Source organism: Gossypium raimondii, chromosome 13 (assembly GCF_025698545.1).
Source record: "Gossypium raimondii isolate GPD5lz chromosome 13, ASM2569854v1, whole genome shotgun sequence".
Taxonomy (NCBI): Eukaryota; Viridiplantae; Streptophyta; class Magnoliopsida; order Malvales; family Malvaceae; genus Gossypium; species Gossypium raimondii.
Window position 1 is genome coordinate 5,725,064 of NC_068577.1, and position 19,647 is coordinate 5,744,710.

General features: G+C 33.2%; 2 protein-coding genes and 1 long non-coding RNA gene across 3 annotated transcripts; all 3 read left to right on the top strand.

Moving 5' to 3' along the window:
- Positions 1-10,580: 10,580 nt before the first annotated feature.
- LOC105784569 (uncharacterized) lies at positions 10,581-10,928 on the top strand. The gene has a single exon (XM_012610472.2). It carries the CDS (start codon positions 10,581-10,583, stop codon positions 10,926-10,928), a length of 348 nt encoding a protein of 115 aa, XP_012465926.1.
- A 3,602-nt stretch (positions 10,929-14,530) lies between these two features.
- On the top strand, positions 14,531-16,423 carry LOC105784596 (uncharacterized). The gene is made up of 2 exons (XR_001130590.2): positions 14,531-16,046; positions 16,149-16,423. It is a non-coding gene; the product is annotated as an uncharacterized LOC105784596 (long non-coding RNA).
- Positions 16,424-17,329: 906 nt separating this feature from the next.
- Positions 17,330-17,680, top strand: LOC105781314 (vegetative cell wall protein gp1-like). Its single transcript, XM_012605848.1, has one exon. The coding sequence runs from the start codon at positions 17,330-17,332 to the stop codon at positions 17,678-17,680; it is 351 nt and encodes a 116-aa protein (XP_012461302.1).
- The last annotated feature ends 1,967 nt before the right edge of the window (positions 17,681-19,647 follow it).

Here is a 19,647-nt window from a genome sequence, read left to right on the forward strand (position 1 = left end):
GCCGTTTTCTATATATTATTCGTGGCGTTTTTTCTAAAACGCCAAAAGGTTTAGTTACTTGATGGGGAAACGACTGCGTTTGGCGATATAGTTAGTGGCGTTTGTTTATAAAAGCCGCAAAGGGGTTAAATATGTTGACGTAAACGACGTCGTTTGTTTTCCACCATTTTGACCGAAACAAAACCAAATTAATTCCCCGATTCTCCACCCCCCAAAAGAGACATCTCCCCCAAATCCCTAAAATTTCCCCTAATTCCTAATAGTTCCCCAACGTAGTCCAGAACGGCGCCGATTTCTTTGCTGCATCACAGCCTCCGTGCGTATCCGGTACCGCAACCATCGGTAAGTTCGTCAACTTCCTTTTTCTTCTTCATGCGCCATCTGTAATTATACAAGCTATCTCCAATATTCTATCAGTCTCAATATTCAAACCTGCATAGACGAGATGAATGCGATTCTTACATCACATAATCCACCATCGGCGTAAACTAAAATTAGTCATAAGTATCATTTTCTAGGGTTTACCAGTCATTTCCAAGTCAATCCAAACAAGGGTAACTTGTAGTTTTCCAAAGCAATGCGGTTTCGATTCATTGAGCCCTTCCCATTGATTTTGCTCTTACATCAATCATAAAAAATTTATCAATCAAGCACACCCCAAAGTTCAAATGATTCTAACCCTAAACCCAAAGGCAATGATTGAAAGACGAAAGTAGATAAGCGGACTGAAGGTTTGGAAGCAGATGATGAAGCCGGTGGGGATGATGATCGTCCACATCAATATCCAAAGAACGAAAACGCATTCGATAGCCTATCCATTCTTCTTCTAAAAAGCTTTTAGGTCAATTTGAAATCCCGAGCGATTTTCCTACGCTACTCCGGACTTTCGATTCAAGACGGGTTGAGCCTAAGTTTCTTCTTTTCCCTTTTCTTTACCTTCAAGTATAAATAAATTCTTCAATATCTTTGCCAAAAGATTTTATCATTATTATCTCTAATTACTTTTTTAAGCTATTTGTAAAAAATATTAATATATGGCGTAATTAAAATGCATTGTCACTTTTCATGTGGTTACTTAATCAATTAATAGAATGTAGTACTAAATTAGGTCAAGCGAAATTTAGGAGTAAAGTGAGAAAATGATATTTTTAAGATCATTTAAGTATTATAATTTTATAAGATTTTAAAATTAAATAATTAAATAATTAAAATTTCAAATTTGTTTTTGGTTATTTTTTAATTTCAAGTTTAAATATATATGCATTAATTATTATTTATATTAGGACTAGAACTTAAGTTAAAAATACATAGAGACTAGTTAAATTATATTTTATTTTTTACTCAAAAATAAATAAATTAGTCTTTATAAAAAATTTTAAATAAATAAATAAATTAGTCTTTATAAATAAATAGATAAAATTTTTAATATAAAAATGTTTTACTTAATTTTCTAACAAAATCACATTTTTCTTATTTTAAGAAAATTCAAAATAAAAATCACCATAGAAACCGGCTTTACTCTCGCCATCTTTCCCTTAGCTCTTCACTTTAGGTAAATATTTCTTACGTCTATTATTATTATTTGATTATCTTGTTTTCCTTTCAATTATATGTTCATGTTTAATTTTGTTTTGATTGCAATATCTTTCTGATATTCATTGGATGCTTATTTTTGGGAATATATCTCGGTCTGTTTCCTCTGAATTAAGTTTCACTAAGTATTTTTAAAAAAATTTCCGTCTGTGAATTAATTGGGTACATTCCTTGATCTTGAATATTGATCTCAATGTTGAGTGTTTTTCATTTCTTGAATTAGAATTTATATTTATGCATGACTGATTTGAAATAAGTTTGAATTGTTTTTGTAATATCGGGGAACACTTTGCTTAATTTTTAATTTAATTTTAAGTTTAATTTTAGATAACTTACAAAAATTTAGTTAAAACTAACATAACATACATAATTTAATTCAAAGTTATTTTTATTTGTTTTAAAGTTAAAATTCACATAACATACATAAATTAAAGTTACAATTTGAATTACATAACTTACATAATACATAACCTTCCTAGCTTACATTATTTAGATAATACATAGCCTACATAACTTACATAAATTAAATAACTTACATAACTCACATAATACACAACTTACATAACTTACATAATACATAACCTTCCTATCATATCATAACTTACAGAACTCATATATAGTAATATCTGGCGTTTTAACTTACCCGTGCAAATTATTGTCAACGTCAGACTTCAATAATTAAGAAATGGACCGGTCTTGGATGAATTTGTCAAGGGTAAGCAACGGCTATCGAAATGGAGTACAGACGTTTTTAAATTTTGCATTTCAATATGCAAGCCAAGAGAACATGATTCTTTGCCCCTGTAAGAAATGTGTCAACATAAATTGGCATTATCGTGAGGTTGTATATGAGCATCTAATTGTTGATGGGTTTGTTCGGGGTTATAAACAATGGTTCTTTCATGGAGAATGCCCGCCTAGTACTTCCTCTTCAAGGATGGATGTAACTTATCCTGATACTGCTTACCATCAGTCTGATAGAGGGGATGACATGGAAGGTATGTTGCGGGATGCATTTAATATGCACAATCATGGTGTCCAGTCGAGACATACGATGTTTGTGGCCCCTGATGATTGTAATATTGGTGGAAATGCTTTTACCGAACTGGGAAGTGCTGTACGTCATGAAGAGCCGAATGGAGAAGCCGCGAAGTTCTATGCGCTACTTAATGACATGAACGAAGAACTATATGAGGGATCAAAATTTTCAAAAATGTCCTTCTATGTTCGTCTTTTTCAATTAAAGTGTTTGGGAGGGTGGACCGGAAACTCATTGACAATGCTGTTAGAGTTTTTGACAGAAATGTTTCCGTTTGCAAAAATCCCTCGGTCATGCAAAGATATGAAGAAAATGATAAAAGATTTAGGCCTTGGGTATAACAAAATCCATAGTTGCCCAAATGATTGCATGTTGTATTGGGGCGATCGGAGAAACCAACAGTGCTGTCATGTATGTGGCCACTCACGTTGGATAAGTAGAAACACAGAAGATGGGAACGACGATGAAAATGATGCACAGTCACGGAAGAAGCCAGTCAAGATTTTGCGGTATTTTCCGTTGATACCAAGGCTTCAAAGGCTTTTCATGTCGTCGAAGACAGCGGAGTCAATGACGTGGCACCATGATGGACGAACCGATGATGGGTTATTAAGGCATCCAGCAGATTCTTTAGCTTGGAAATCATTTGACAATAAATTTCCAAGCTTCGCAAGTGATCCTAGGAGTGTGAGGCTTGGGCTAGCATCTGATGGATTTAATCCTTTCAAGATCATGAGCACTGCCTACAGTACTTGGCCAGTAGTGCTTGTTCCTTACAATCTGCCTCCGTGGATTTGCATGAAGCAATCTTCCCTTATCTTATCTATGATTATCCCTGGAGAGAAAGGGCCCGGGAATGATATCGACATTTATTTGCAGCCACTTATTGAAGAGTTAAAACAATTGTGGGCTGGTGTCGAGACATACGATGTGCTGAGAAAGGAGAACTTTAATTTACGTGCAGCTTTGATGTGGACTATTAATGACTTTCCCGCTTATGCCAATTTATCCGGTTGGAGTACCAAGGGTCGTTATGCGTGTCCTTGTTGTGCTGCACAAACATGTTCGCAATGGTTGTACAATGGGAAGAAGTTCTCTTACATGGGGCATCGTCGGTGGTTACCGAAAAATCATAGATTTAGATGTTATGCACATTGAGAAAAATGTCTGCGAGAACATTGTGGGTACAGTTTTGAGTGTCGACGGAAAATCAAAAGACAATCTTCAGAGTCGACTTGATTTAGTCCAAATGGGAATCCGACCTGATCTTCATCCCAATCCACTTCCGAATGGGAAATATCGGTTGCCGCCTTCTATTTTTTCAATGTCAAAGATGGAAAAAGAATTGTTCTGCACGGTGTTGAAGGATATAAAGGTTCCAGATGCGTATGCATCAAATATATCTCGATGTGTTAGTGTTAAAGATCGAAGATTATATTCGCTAAAATCACATGACTATCACATCTTGATGCAAGATTTATCGCCGATGGCTCTACGATGTTGTATGTCCAAGAAGGTGACGTCTTGTATAATTGAACTATCCAACATAATGAAAGCCATTTGTGGCAAAGTTTTGGACGTTCAAGAACTTCAGAAGGTACAGGATCGAGCCGCTTTGACTTTAGGCAACATGGAGGAAATCTTCCCACCTTCCTTCTTCACCATTATGGTTCACTTGATAATCTATCTCCCACACGAAGCAATTCTTGGCGGACCCGTTTTCTATCGATGGATGTATCCCATAGAAAGGTGTTAATTAAAATTTTTAAAGTTTTCCTTCATTCACCTCTATGCCTTTAGTTTCAATAATTAAGAAATGTTGTATATTGTGTTTAGGTTTCTATCCAAATTAAAGTCTTCTTCGCAACAAAGCGATATCCGTAAGGATCGATTCTTTGAAGGCTACTTAGCGTAAGAATGTATGACCTTCGCTCAAGATATTTGGAAGATGTTGAAACCAAAGTTAAATGACCAAATAGGAATGTTGGACTCACGGACCATAACTTAGCCGATACTTATTTGTTCCAAATTTTTGGAGAACCAATCGGAAAAGTTAAAATTGCAGAATTAGATCATTTATCGTAGGTACAAGCACATCGATATGTTCTGTTTCACCACGAATTATTGGAACCTTTACGGAAGTAAGTTCTACAAATTTGATAAATATTTATCAAACTAATAACTGTTTATCTTCTAACAAAGATCACATTTTTTTAACACAGTGAGTACAAACAAATTTTGAGATCTCGTTTGCACTCCCGAAGAACACAACATCAAGATATCAATAAGTTGTTTACAGAATCTTTTTATGAATGGTTAAGCCAAACGGTATGCAGTTCGAGCTTCCGCTTACAAATAATAATGTTTTCTTATAACAAATGAATTACTCAGTTTACTTTCCATTCAATAGGTTTGGAGTGGGAAGAACGTAACCGACGATGTTAAATGGCTCTCCCAAGGTCCAAATCGAGTGGTTAAAAGATATAGTGCGTTCCTCATCAACGGATTCAGATTTCATACAAAATATCGCGAGAGGTTGAGGAGAACGCAAAATTGTGGAATAGTTGTCAATTCTGCAATTACAAGTTATGCTAGTGCTAGGGACAATAATCCTGTCGAGGGAAATGTGGAATATTTCGGACAACTTACTGACATAATTCAGTTGGATTACTACGACAAATGGAAAGTTGTCTTATTTCGTGGTGATTGGGCCGATGTTAATACAGCTCGTGGAATTAAGCAAGATCAATTTGGTTTTACAATGGTGAACTTTGACCGATTGATTCACACAGGACAACAACTGATAGATGAGCTGTATGTATTCTCATCTCAAGTCAAACAAGTTTTTTACTCAAAAGATCCAACTGATGAGGGTTGGTACGTTGTACTCCGTAACATCCCTAGAGACTTGTTTGACATGGGCAGTGGAAGTAGAGATAACATCGACGATAGATCAGTAACTTTGCCCTTTCCAGAACAAAACTTAAACGATAATACCCCTAGTACTAGTGCACAATTTGGATGGGTTCGTCAGGATATCGATGAAGATATTTACGAATAATGATGTAGTAAGATTTTACGATTGTTTAATTATATGTAATATCATAATTTAAATCTTCGTCTTATTATATATTTCAACTGTTTTATATGTGTTGTTATTGTTGTAATTAGTTATTAAGTTGTTAACTATTTTATGTGTATTGTAGATAAAATGCCTAGAAGAAAAATTCTAAGGGGAAGCATTGTTCAAAATAATCCAAACTCGACAGAAACAAATAGTACTGAACAACAGACAGCAGTTGGATCTTCAAATGTTCCGATTACAGCTGAGGATCCTACAGAAGTTCAAAGTAATTTTACATTTAATTTACATGCGTGTTTTTGTTATAGTTGATTTATTTTTCAAATTCTTATATTATAATATACCATTTGTAGCTGAAAATGGTGGGACGCGCAGAGGTCGAGGACGTACGCTACTTAGAGAGTTGTACGAGTTAGATCCAGTCGAGCGTGTCAAAGTTGGACGAAACAGTTTTGGTCAGCCTGTTGGATCAGAAGCTCGACTTTTAGCTGGATACATGGGCATTTTAGCACGAAATCCGAATATGTTGCCTATAAACTACGAGTCATGGCATCAAATGTCCGATAGCAACAAAAACCAAGCCCTCGATAATATTAAGGTAACAAAATGTTAATGTCATCTATAATGCTTGGGAAATAGTTTCATTTATATTTACTTTATTAACTTGTGTTTTTTGTGTTTTGTAGGCGAGGTTTGCTTTAGAGGTCTCGGATGCTTATGTAAAGAAGGCATTGGGAAAAAGATGGAGAGACAACAAAAGTACTTTGAAGAAAAATTATTATAAGACAAAAACAACCATCGATGAGAAATTGCAAAATGTCCCGCCGGGTATGTTGAGGTACCAATGGGAAGATGCGGTTAGATTTTGGCATTGAATAAAGGCGAGGTCCGACGTACTTCTAAACTATTGTAATTATTTTGGTTTATAGTATTTTCTATTTACGTACTAAAAATTTCATAACGTAGGATCGTGAACAAGTTGGAATAAGCAAAAGTGAAACAAAATTCACCCACACAGTAAGGTCGAGAAGTTTCGCATGTGAAGTCGAGGCGAGGTATTTTAAATTTTTAATATTGTCGAATATGTATAACTTTCTATTAAATAATATTTATACTACTATATTGTAGGAACAGTCGTCCGGTCAAAAGTTGGACGCCTTCAACTTTTGAAATTACACATAGGAAGAAAGATGGATCTCCCATGACTCCTGAAGCTGCTGAAATAATGGTACGTTTACTTAATACGATTTGACTTATTTTAGTTATTTATAGTGTTTATTTTCTAATGGTTTAATTCATTGCTTGTAATGTGACTATTGTTATGTTGCATATGTTTTTCAATATATAATATTGCGTTCCTAACTATGTGATATATTTATTAGGAAAAACTAAAGGATAAAAAGGCGGAGTACGAAGCAATTGCTTCTAGTGATAGTTCGGTTCATCTTGAAGATATTGATAATCGGATTATTACTGAAGTTTTGGGTCCTGAAAGGTATGGTCGGGTTCGATTTCAAGGATCTTTTGTTAGCCCAACCCAATATTTTGGATCCAGCTCCCACCAATACATGGCTTCGGGGAGTCAGGCTCAAGCTGAAGTTCAGAGGTTAAAAGACCAGATGGCTCAAATGCAAGCGACTACAATTGAGGTTCAAAGGAAATATGAAGAACTCCAGCTACAACTTAAAGCAGAGGCGGAAGCGAGGGAAGCAGCAGCTGCAGCGAGGGAAGCAGAGGCTGCAGCGAGAGAAGCAAAGCAGAGAAAAAAGTACGACGAACTTCAGCAGCAGCTTCAGATTATGATGAAGATGTTTAAGTCGCAACTTCCGCCTTCATAGTGTATGACATAAATATTTTTATCATTTTAACATTTAACATTTAACATTTTTTGCAAAAACAATATGAATTCACTTTTATTTATTGATATTAATATTATTTTATTCCCTTATGTTGAAATATTATATAAATTTATTGCTATTGGTTGCTTTTGAATTGTTGCTTTTGAATTTTTGCTACAGGAGGGCCGAAAAAATGAAAAATTTAATATAAAAAAAATCCCCAAAATAGTGGCGTTTTTGTATAAAAGCGCCACTAAAGAACATGTTCTTTAGCGGCGTTTGTAAAAAAATGCCACTAAAGAACATGGTCTTTAGCGGCGTTTTTTTTCTAAGCGCCGCTAAAGAACATGGTCTTTAGCGGCGTTTTTGTTTGTAAACGCTGCAAACGTTTGCGACGTTTTCGTTAGCGGCCTTCCGCAAAGATCTTTAGTGGCGTTAAAAAGCGCCGCTAAAGGCCTAAAAAAACGCCGCTAAAAACCTGTTTTGGTGTAGTGAGTAAATAAAAAAATAAATTAATTATGATACAACCTTTTAATTTATTAATTCTTTTCCTACAACCAAATTTACAATTTTCAAAAATAGAGAGGAAGAATCTTTTTATTAGATAAAGACCTTGTCATTAGGCAGTAATTTATTGACAATTTTTTCATAGGAGTCAACCTATTGAGATCAACGATTACGTTGGTTTTAGTGAGAATAAACATAACAATGATAATAGTATTAGTTATTATAAGAGAATTGAAAATGATCACTATTAAAAATATTAAATTGAAGTATATACAGATATAACAAAATACAAATATAGATTATATTTAGGGTAAACTATAATTAAAAATTAAACTTATAAAATACACTATTATATTTAAGTTCAATGTTATATTAAATAATAATTAAATGAGGTAAATATTAAATTTAAACATAAACTTTGTTTCAATGTGCAATTTGATACATGAACTTTTATTTGGTACAATTACACACATGGAACTTGTATTGTTGTTCATATGTATATATGAAACTTAGATTTTGATCTAATTATACACTTTTACGAATATTTATTTTATATTGGATTAATATAGTTATTTGTATATGTAATATCCAGTGTAAAATAATGCTAATTCAATAATGTTGTTAATGATTTTAGAAAATTGAATCAAATCAAAATTTAATATATAAAAGCGCACAAAATAAAAGTTCATGTATGACATCACATATTGAATCAAAGTTTATGTATGTTGAGTATAACTCATATTTCAGCCAAATTTGAGAGATAATCTCCAGTTAACTCTGTTTATTTGTTTCAGTCGAACTCCGATTAGTTTAGATTATTTTATTATTATTTGACTTACGAATTTTCCTATAAATAGGCTCTTTTACAACCTTGAAAAAACCACCCATTAAAGATTAGAACTCATAACACTTTTGGAGAATTTTGTGTTTACGTTTTGAGGGTTCTTTGTTTTCGGGTTTCGGGGTTTAGTTTTTATCTCCATCTTTTGTACTCTTCGTTGTTTTGCTATTATAGTAAAATTATCTTTGCTTGTGGTTTTTAATCCTCTTTGGAGGGGTTTTTTCACGTCAAATTAGTGTATTCAATTTCTCAATCTTTTCTCAAATTTTACTTATTTGTTGCTTAATCGGGTTGATTCCTAACAAGTGGTATCAGAGCTAATTCAATTTTCGTAGATCAGCCTGTTCAAAGATGGCAGCAATAAGGTTTGACATTGAAAAGTTTGATGGTTTCACAAATTTTAATCTGTGGCAAGTTCGAATGATGGCAATTCTAGTTTAGACCGGCCTGAAAAAGGTCACTACCGGGAAAAAGCCTAAGAATCTAGATCAGACAATGAGAAGAGCTTGATGAAAATGTCATATCTGCAATCCAGTTGTGTCTCGCGAATAGGGTATTGCAAGAGGTATTGATGGAGAAAGTCTCATCCGCTTTGTGGAAAATGTTAGAAACTTTTTATGCGACTAAGTCACTGCCTAACCATTTAGTGTTGAAATGACATCTATTTACGTTTCGCATGAACAAATGTGAGCTTATTAGAGATCACATTAGTCAACTTATTACTCTTTTGAATGATTTAAAGATTGTTGAGGTTAAGGTTGACGGTGAAAATTAGGCTATGATATTACTATGCTCTTTACCCTCTTCATACAAGTCTTTCAGGGAGATCCTGATTTGTGGCAGAGGCAAACTCTCGTTCAAGGATGTGAAGGGTCATTTGTTGAGTAAAGACAAACTTGACAATAAGTTTGGTTCGGATAGCAATAAAGATAGGCAAGCTTCTGTTTTGGTAGCATCAAAGAAGCGAGACAAAAGATTATTACACATTTAAATATATTTAATTGTGCTAATTTTAAAGTAAAGTTATTACTTAAATAGAACTCTAAGTCTAAAATATAGGAAAAGAAAAAGGTTCTCAAAATTATAATTATAATTTACCATTATTAATTAGTGTAAAATAGAATTATTATTTGAATAGAATTTTAAGCATTTTAATTATCATTTACTTAACATTAGGGTTAATTATGTTAATTAATTATTATTTTGAATAATATTACTTTGGACATAAAAGTAAAATTATATTATGCTGAATATGTTAAAAATGTTTTAATTATTATTTAAATTTTTTATTATAATATTTGAATTGATAAGTTTTTATATTTTAATTATATTTAATAATTTAAATAAAAATATTATTTTACCTCAATTGTCGTAATATTTAATAACGCATGCATGTGAAGTTCGAAGCTAATAGGTGAATTCATTACTTGAGTAGCTTCCCTGCCAACCACAACTGCATTTCACCTGTTTTAAACTCCAGTATGCATGAGAAGATGACCTACCAAAACCTTTAATATTGACCAAGTTTCCTCCTTTTCAACCATATATAATGATCAAATATTAACAACTGCTCCAATGCCTATATAAACCCCAACACCATGCTTCTCTTCCTCACTCATAACTATTCAGATAAAACACTTTGTTTCATTTGCTTAATTAGTTTCAAAATCTCTCCACAAAATGGGTTATTTCAATTGCATTGCTTTAGCATGCTTGATGGCTTTGTCGTTTTCAAGCATTGATGTTGGCCTAGCAGCTCGCCACCTTCAGCAGATGCCACCAATGCCAACATTGCCTACAACCACACTCCCACCATTGCCATCTATCCCTAATCTCCCGCAGCCAACAATGCCAAGGCCTGGGGCGCTTCCACCACTTCCTACCATGCCTGCTTTGCCTACTTTTCCTGCTATACCAACGGCCACACTGCCTCCTCTGCCAAGCATGCCTTCAATCCCAACAATCCCAACTGCAATTCCCTTAATTCCATTCCTTTCTCCACCACCTTCTCCTTCCTCTACTCCTTGAAATACCCATTTCTTCCCCTGTCCATTGACAGATAAAATGTGGCTACATATATACTAGATTTTGATTAAGGTGTTTTTAGTCGTCTTCGTCTTTTGATTTGGAGTATTGTTTGTTCTTCAACACAGATAGTATTTGTTTGTAGAAATGGGAGTTTCCCATTTTCCATAATCTGTTGTACTTTGATTTGTTATTTGCTTGTTATGGGAGTATATTCATGAAATCTGCCTGATTAGCTCTTGCAATGTTCCTCAGATTAATCTATTTTAATTTATTTTTTCAATGTATTTCCTAGTTTATATTATATCTTCTGCCTACATTAACACCCAATATATGTATTTTAAACAAGGAAGAGTTGAGATAAAATACATTTCTTAATCCTCAACCAAATCAACATTCAAAGGTTTCAACCCTGAAATTGACGCCTTATGTAAGAATCAAATACAAAACTTCAAAACATTAAAATATGATTCTAGTTTTTCTATTTTTCGATACCTTTAGAATTTTATTTTTTAAAATTAATCTTTCTATTTTTGATTTAAAATACAAGTTGTCTTCCTAACACTATTAAAGTTTTTCAATTAAATTCAAGTTTATTATAAAAGAGTATTAATAGGGTTAGCGATTGGATTTGGATTTTAAAATATAAAAGGTAAAATAAATAAATTCTTAAAAAATAAAAAATAAAATTTCGAATATAGGCTATTAAAACTGATTATATAACACAAAGCATTATACAAAAATTAAATTAGGCGAGTAAATAGAAATTATTATAACAATTTAGTGTTGAGTACTTTAAGACAAAAACTCTCCCAAGAAGCAAGCTTTTTGGTAGTTCTAATTTCCTATTTCTTGCTTGCTTGTAGACTGCCTAATGCTAATGGCAAGTTCAACTTGAGGCAGACCTCTTAGTTTTTACCCAACATTATTATTTAACGCTTCAAAATTACTTAAATTTAAAATGATTTGAATCAAACAAATAATTTGAAATGATCTTACATGAAAATTTTGATTGCAAAATTCGAATTACCTAAAATAAAAAAGCTCGAACACAACATTGATTCGAACTTAAAACGATCTAAAAAAATCTTTTAACCGAATTGACCTGATCCGGATTGATGCAAATTGTCTCAATTGACAAGTATTATATGGTTAAACAAGTGAAAATATTATTATTTAACGATTGAAAATGAATCAAATTTGAAATGATTTGAATCAAACAAGTGATAAGTTATAAAAGTAACATATTTTAATCTCATTCTTAATGCGTTTATGGATGATTAATTGTGAAAATTAGTGAATTTGATGCTCCTAATCATTTAAATTCATGTTTCTATACTTAGGAGAGCATTTGGGAGTGAAAGAAGCAAAAAATAAGCCAAAACCAGACAAATAGAGTTGTTTTCAGGAGGCACATGGCCTGGGCATTTCCACACGGGCAGGACACACATCCATGTGTGCCACACGGGCTAGACACATGCCCATGTACCAGCCCGTGTCGATTTAGCACCCTGCTTCCCAAATACACAGAAAAACAATTTTTAGGCTTTCTGAGAATTCTAAAGTCTATAAATACCAATTAGAAGAAGACATAAGGGGTTGATCAGAGAAGATAGAATAAAACACTCGAAGATTTCCTTTGAAATCTCCTTTTAATTTCTTTTGAAACCATCGGAATCAACTCGGAAGCAAATTTCCATCAAGATTGAAGATCTCCTTTTAATTTCTTTTGAAGTTTTATCGAGTTTCTTTATGTCTTGCGGTTATTCTGACTTTGAGATGTTTCCATTCAGGATTATGAACTAATTCCCTAGATACCTAGGGAGGATGATGAATCCTTTTATTTAATGTCTGTTTTTACACGATAAATACTTGAATCTTGTTCTCAATTATGTATGCTTATTTCTTGTATTAATATTTTTTGGATATTAATTCATGTTTAATGTGCTTAATTCAATGGAGCAAAAGTCTGTTTGAAAGTAGATCTAGTATAATTGAGCGGAGTTGCATGCAATCCTAAAAATAGGACGACATAAATCTACCGGATTAGAGTCAAATTTAATAAGGGAATCCATAGATCGAGTTAGTGCGATAATAGGGATTTTAATTAGAAATATATTTCAATTAATCAACCTAGAGTCAGTTGTTTTAACTCTCAAAAGAGATATTAACATAATTTAGGGATTTCTACGGATCAAAACACAAGTGAATAAATCGTTTAATTCAGATTCATAATAATAGGTGAAGTTTAGGTGGATTCTTTCTTGGATATTGTCTATCTCATTGGTTAATATTCGATTATTTCCTTGATTCATTCTCTGTTGCGTTCATAGTTAAATTAGTTTAGTAAATTAAGATTAAAACACATCACTCCAAATTGTCGGCTACATAATAGAAAAATGATAATTACTAATACTTTTAGTCCTCGTGGATACGATGTTCTCTACTCGCCATAGATATACTATTGTTCGATAGGTGCGCTTGCCTTTGTCGTATTTATAGTTAGTTTAGTGACCATTAAGCTTTTGGACCTTTGCCGAGGACAAAAATATTAAGAACACTTTATTTTTATTAATTTAGCCATTTTATTTTATTTTTATAATTTTGTTTTTAGTTTAATTTTTACATTCTAATTTTTCTTTTATTTGTTTTAGTTTATGACTAAAAAGACTCATCGGAACCATTAGTGTTTGATAGTGAAATTGAAAGTACAACTCATAAAAACCATAGAGAAGCAAGACAGATTACATGAGGTTGACCGAATTGACCTGATCCGGATTGATGCAAATTATCTCAATTGACAAGTATTATGTGGTTAATTTACACCATCAATATTTAAAATATTAGTATAATATTTAAAATATTAGAGTCTGTTTGTTAGAAGTAAAATATTTTCCGGAAAAGCTTTTCAGCTTTTTTCAGTGTTTGTTTGGCTGAAAATGTTTTCCTTAGGTAAAATCAATTACAAAACACGGGAAAAGAAGCCCTTAATTTTGGAAAATGTCTTACGGATTTCATTTCTGTAAGACATTTTCCGGTTCCTCCTTCATCCAGGTACGGCTTATTCTCCTTCTTCCTTTCTTCATTCCTTTTCCTTCTTCCGTTCTTCATCTTCTCCTCCAGGTAAGTTGCAATCCAGTGTAGCGCCCAATCCTCTCCATGCCACGTTGATCGACCGATTTACTGTATTACAATGCCTTTTTGGGGGATAGCCATCAATTTTCTGGCTCTTTCGATTTACTAACATTTTTCTCCAAAATTCTCGAGCAATAGTAATTGACATTTAGGGCCTAGTCTATAAATTACAGCAGATGGCACCGTTCTTTTTCATTTTTCTCTAGTTCGCTCGCGCAGATGCCATGACTAGCTCATCCGATCATTCACGCAAGGTTTCTATATTTTTTCTAAAAGAATTTTTATGTTATCTATTTTCCCTAGTTGAGGTTGCGTCTGCCAATTTGTTTGATTTATTTTCTTTTTTGTTTCTCTATTTGTTTGATTTTTTTTTACTCTTTTTGTTTGGAGTATATGCTTTTCGTAGGCTTTGAGCAAGATCGCATGTAATAGACTCCAGAAAGAATTAATGGAATGGCAAGTTAATCCACCCACTCTCCTTTATGGTTACATTGTTTCCATTAGTCATGTGGTATTTGTAAATTACAATTCAAATTGTCATGATAAATTTCAATAAATGACATCTGCATAAATGAGAGGTCATTTAATGTTCCATTGGTATTGCATATGATTAGCACTTTTCTTGGATGTAAGACTAACTACATAACCGACATAGCATCTTATATCATTGTTCATAGTAGTTCTTGAGCCATCTATTTATATTGGAACTATTCACTTATGGTGTTATGTTGCCATTTCCATCATTCGTTTTTCTAGTCAAACTGTGAGCCTGAGAGTATATTAAGGTTTCTTAGAAATGTCTAGCATATTATATTGCTAGACTGATATAGGATAAGTTTCTCCCCATGTTTTTCTTTCAGAGGTGACTTACTAGAGAGTTTGAGTTTTTTTGTTGCTGTCCTATGCTTGGAGATGCTCTGTTCTAGCATATTACTAGTTATGAAAGATGTCTAAGAGAGGTTGCTTGTTCACCTAATGGAAATATTAATTAGGAGAAAAATATTCACTGGAAGGTGTCTAAGAAAGGCTGGTCATCTTTTGCATTTAATGCGACTAACTGTTTAGCGAAGTACTTGTTTTGAGCAGTTTACTTATCATAGCCATGAATGAGTCTTGACCATCTAGAATGTTGTATGTATCACACAAGAAAGTAAAATATGGTCCGTCTTAAAAGTTTGTCTTTCGTGTCTGTGGGCTTTACATGATCCTCAAGGTGTTGGTGATTAGGTAAATTTTCATGAAGACTTTGAATATGGCACTCTGGTGTGAACTGTTCTTTCTTTAGGTGTTGATTAATTGCAACCTTCCTGGCCATTAAGAAATCTATTTTGCATTGTTTTGTTAGTGTTGTCTAGGCATGTTCCTAGGTGCGCTTGCACCTTGGCACTAGACAACAAAAGTGCCTTAGACCTTTTTGAGTGAACCTCATTTGGGTGCACCTAGGCAATCTTTTTTGTAAGGCAATAGGTGCAAAAAAAGAAAGGCCTACTTGATTGTAGTTCTCTTTAATTTAATTTTTTTCTCACTTATTCATTAGATGTACCTTTGCTAGTAATAAAGAGAGTGTACCAAACCCTCTACTTCTTAGTATTTGAAAATCAAATAGAAAACCTTGAACATAAGGAAATCTTGCATATTGAACCAAAATAACTACATATGTCAATCATCTTTTAGAGAAATTAGTCCACATTCACACACATACTGTGCTTTACTTTCACTTGGATTTTTTTTTCTTTTTTGCAACTTGTCTCTGAGTCCATGTAAAGGGTCTAATGTAGAACAACAGGAAAGGATGCTTGATCATTAGCATCCATTTTGCACTTCTCTTTGTGATATGCATGTGGTCTATTATCTAGCTACCCAACATTCAAAATCTTGCATTGATCCTATTTTGCAGATATTCTGTATGATAGCTGGTCCCCAGCCATGACTGTAAGTTCTATCTGCATCAGCATTCTCTCCATGTTATCAAGCTCAACTGCCAAGGTTTGTTGGAATTATTAGCAATTTGACCGTTTGTTTTGCTCCCTAAGATCTGGCCTTATATGTTCAAAGGTGGAATACTGAATTCACTCTCTAATTATGCAGCAAAGGCCGGCTGATAACGATCGATATGTTAAGAACTGTCGCAATGGCAGGTCTCCCAAGGAGACGAGATGGTTGTTCCATGACAATAAAGTATAATAATATGAACCTATCATCTATAATCTGTGTATAAAAACTGAGGTTACAGGGATAGGTAATCGTTTACATTTGTCACGTTGTGTATGAAATTATGACTTAAATGTAGATTTATTTTGAATATTGTTACCTAATGCAAGAAGCAGACTGAACAATATAAACCTTTCTTTTCTTCTATTCCAGTTATGCATACACTTTGTTGTTTGTTTTCTCTCTTCTTTAGTTATTTTGTAGTTGTTGACCATTTTGCATTTGGTCTCCAACATTTTAAGGGAAACAATTTAACATTCGCTTTGGATATTCTTTTTGGAAGCTACTGTAGAAGATTGGGGTGAGGATTTACATGTTTAGTAGGTACTCAGTTTTTATATAAATTATTACGGGAGGGAAGAGTCTATTCGTACTTGTGTATTAATTTTAAACACTTTCTTAACTTTTTTTTATGACATTTTAACAATTTAGTTGTTAAATTTATCGTATTTGTCATGTATGTAAACTTTTAAATCAATTTGATATGTAAAAACAATTTAAAATATAAATTTATTAATATGTGTAAAAACAATTTTTTTGGAAAATATTTTCAGGAAATCTGCCAAACAGCAGAAAATATTTTATACAGATTCATCCAAACACCAGAAAATATTTTCCAGTAAATCATTTTATAGAAAAGTAAAACATTTTCCAGAAATTATTTTACGGAAAACATTTTACTGCCAAACAAACGGACCCTTAGTACCGGAAACTTAACTAACTTGGAGACTTGTTAGAGACTTGTTGAAGTATACTATATGACATATATTATTAATTTAATTAAGAGGCTGACTTGATTACATGAGGTAGCTTGTATGCCAACCACATCTACTGCATTTCACCAATTTTAAACTCCAATATCCCATGAGAAGATGAGCTACCAAAACCTTCGACATTGACCAAGTTTTCTCTTTTCCATCCATATATGATCAAATATTACCAACTACTCCAATGCATTTATAAACCCCAATATCATGTTTTGTTTTCCTCGCTCATAACTATTCAGATAAAGAACTTTTTTTCATCTACGTAATTTGTTTCAAAATCTCTCGACAAAAATGGGTTATTTCAATTGCATTGCTTTAGCATTCTTGATGGCTTTGTCGTTGCCAAGCATTAACGTTGGCCAAGCTGCTCGTCACCTTCAGCAGCTGCCTCCAATGCCAACTTTGCCTACAGCAACACTCCCACCATTTCCATTTATCCTTAATACCCCACAGCCAACCATACCAACAATGCCAAGGCCTCGGGCGCTTCCACCACTTCCTACCATGCCTGCTTTGCCCTCATTGCCAAGTGTACCAAGGGCCACACTGCCACCTCTGCCAAGCATGCCCTCAATCCCAACTGCTATTCCCTCTATTCCTTTCCACTCTCCACCACCTTCTCCTTCTCCTTCTACTCCTTGAATACCCCTTTGTTTTTTATCTGCTGCATAATGGATTTGGTTTAATATGTTTTTGGTCGTCCTTGTCTGTTGATTTTGAGGATTGCTTTTTTCCTTTTTCCACCACATTTATTTGTTTGTATAAATGGGAGTTCCCCGATCGCATTATTAGTTCTACTTCGATATGTTATTGCTTATTATGGGATTATATATATATGTTCTTTCTATGAAGTAATTAACTATTGTATCTATTGTTAAAAGATTAAATAAAATCCATTATATAAAAATCAAATTGGAGGCGAGTAAAAAAGAAAAAAAAAATCTTTGCTGTCTCTAGAGTCTAGATGAGTGTTCATGGTGAGAGTGTTTTTTTTTCTAAAAACAATTGCCAATCAAAATTTCTTTTATCGATAACAACAATTTACAAAAGGAGATTTGAAAGGTCCCAAGCAGAGCACTTACACACAAAAGAGATAATTCAAGCATAAAAAAAACCATAATCAGGGGATCTCCAGAAGATTAAGAAATTATTTTATGCAACCATCCATTACGTTATTACGTTATTTATGGTTCTCATTAATAAAAATTATTTGTCCTACCCTTTTTCCTTATATTCTTTATATTCATTGTAAAATAAAAATTTAGTATTTATACTTTTACTTCAATTTTTTTTTCTAGATTTCAAAATTTAGGTTAAGTTTTGACATTGTTAGTTACATTGCTGACCGCTTCCGGACGTACTAATATTTAGAGTGTAAGTACTGTAACTAAATATATGGAATTGAGGCGGTATCCGCAAGTATATGGATCAGATTATAATATAATTTTACAACAAAATAAGTAAGTACTCTGAGGATCGATCGTACCCAAAGGAGACGAGTACTAGATTCAAGTTAACTTAAATGTAAATAGAAGTAATTAGTAGTTTAAATAAATTATATTACAATAAAACATAAATGAAGGATTTTGGGGGTTTTATACATAAAGAAATAAAAACTGCATAAATAAAAAGGACTTCGGATAACTAATTTCTAAACTTAATCAAATGTAGACATGGGTGATTAGCTCGCTTCGATGATCATAACAAATTCCTATTTCGGGTTTCTATTCAATCAACTAGTCATTACCTTAGCAGGATCTCTCAATATTCCACTAAACTAACGAGTCGGCTAGAACTAGTTATCTCTCGACCTCAAGTCCAGACCGGTTCGGGGCTAAGGTGTTTACGAATAGACCATACCAATTTTGGGTTAATTCCCACCTAAATGGCTTCCTAGGGTCGTCAAGCCTATGGGTTAAGTTCTTCCTCTACCAAACAGTTGATCCACTAAGAAAATCTTACATAACAATTAGTCAATCACACTTCCATTTGCTAATCCCACATATGAGGATTAGTTCCTCACAGAATACATAAACATAATAAACTTGATAACAAATATTTGCATAAAAAATAAATCAATAATAAAGTTTAGAGAATCCTAATTGTATTTTATTAATGAAGTGCAGAGATCCTTAAACGTTTGATCGTATTTACAAATCAAGTCTTCTGAAGAACACAAATGAAAATAATTGGAAAAGAAAAACTAAAAACTAAATTACAAGGAAAAACTTATAATATGAAAACTGTCTCTAAACAAGTTTCTAATTAGCCTATTTATAGAGTTAGGGTTGGTCATCATCCTTAACCTAGGTTAGCTAACGTTTTCGTATTAATTTTCATTGTGCAGACCAAAATTCCCTTCGTATTAATATGAAAATCAATGAAACCTTGTTGTTACAACAAGCATACGTGCTGCAGCATGTTTACAAGCTGCATGCTCTTCAACAAAAAAAATTATCACAGCAGCATAGTTGGTCAATTTTCAATATTGACACATGAGGAAACGAGTGTAGATGATTCCTTGGAAGTAGTGAAAAGCTTGATGAAATGATCTTGCACTAAGTTCTCTATAACTCTTCTTTTAGTTATCCACTTTCCAATAACATCAA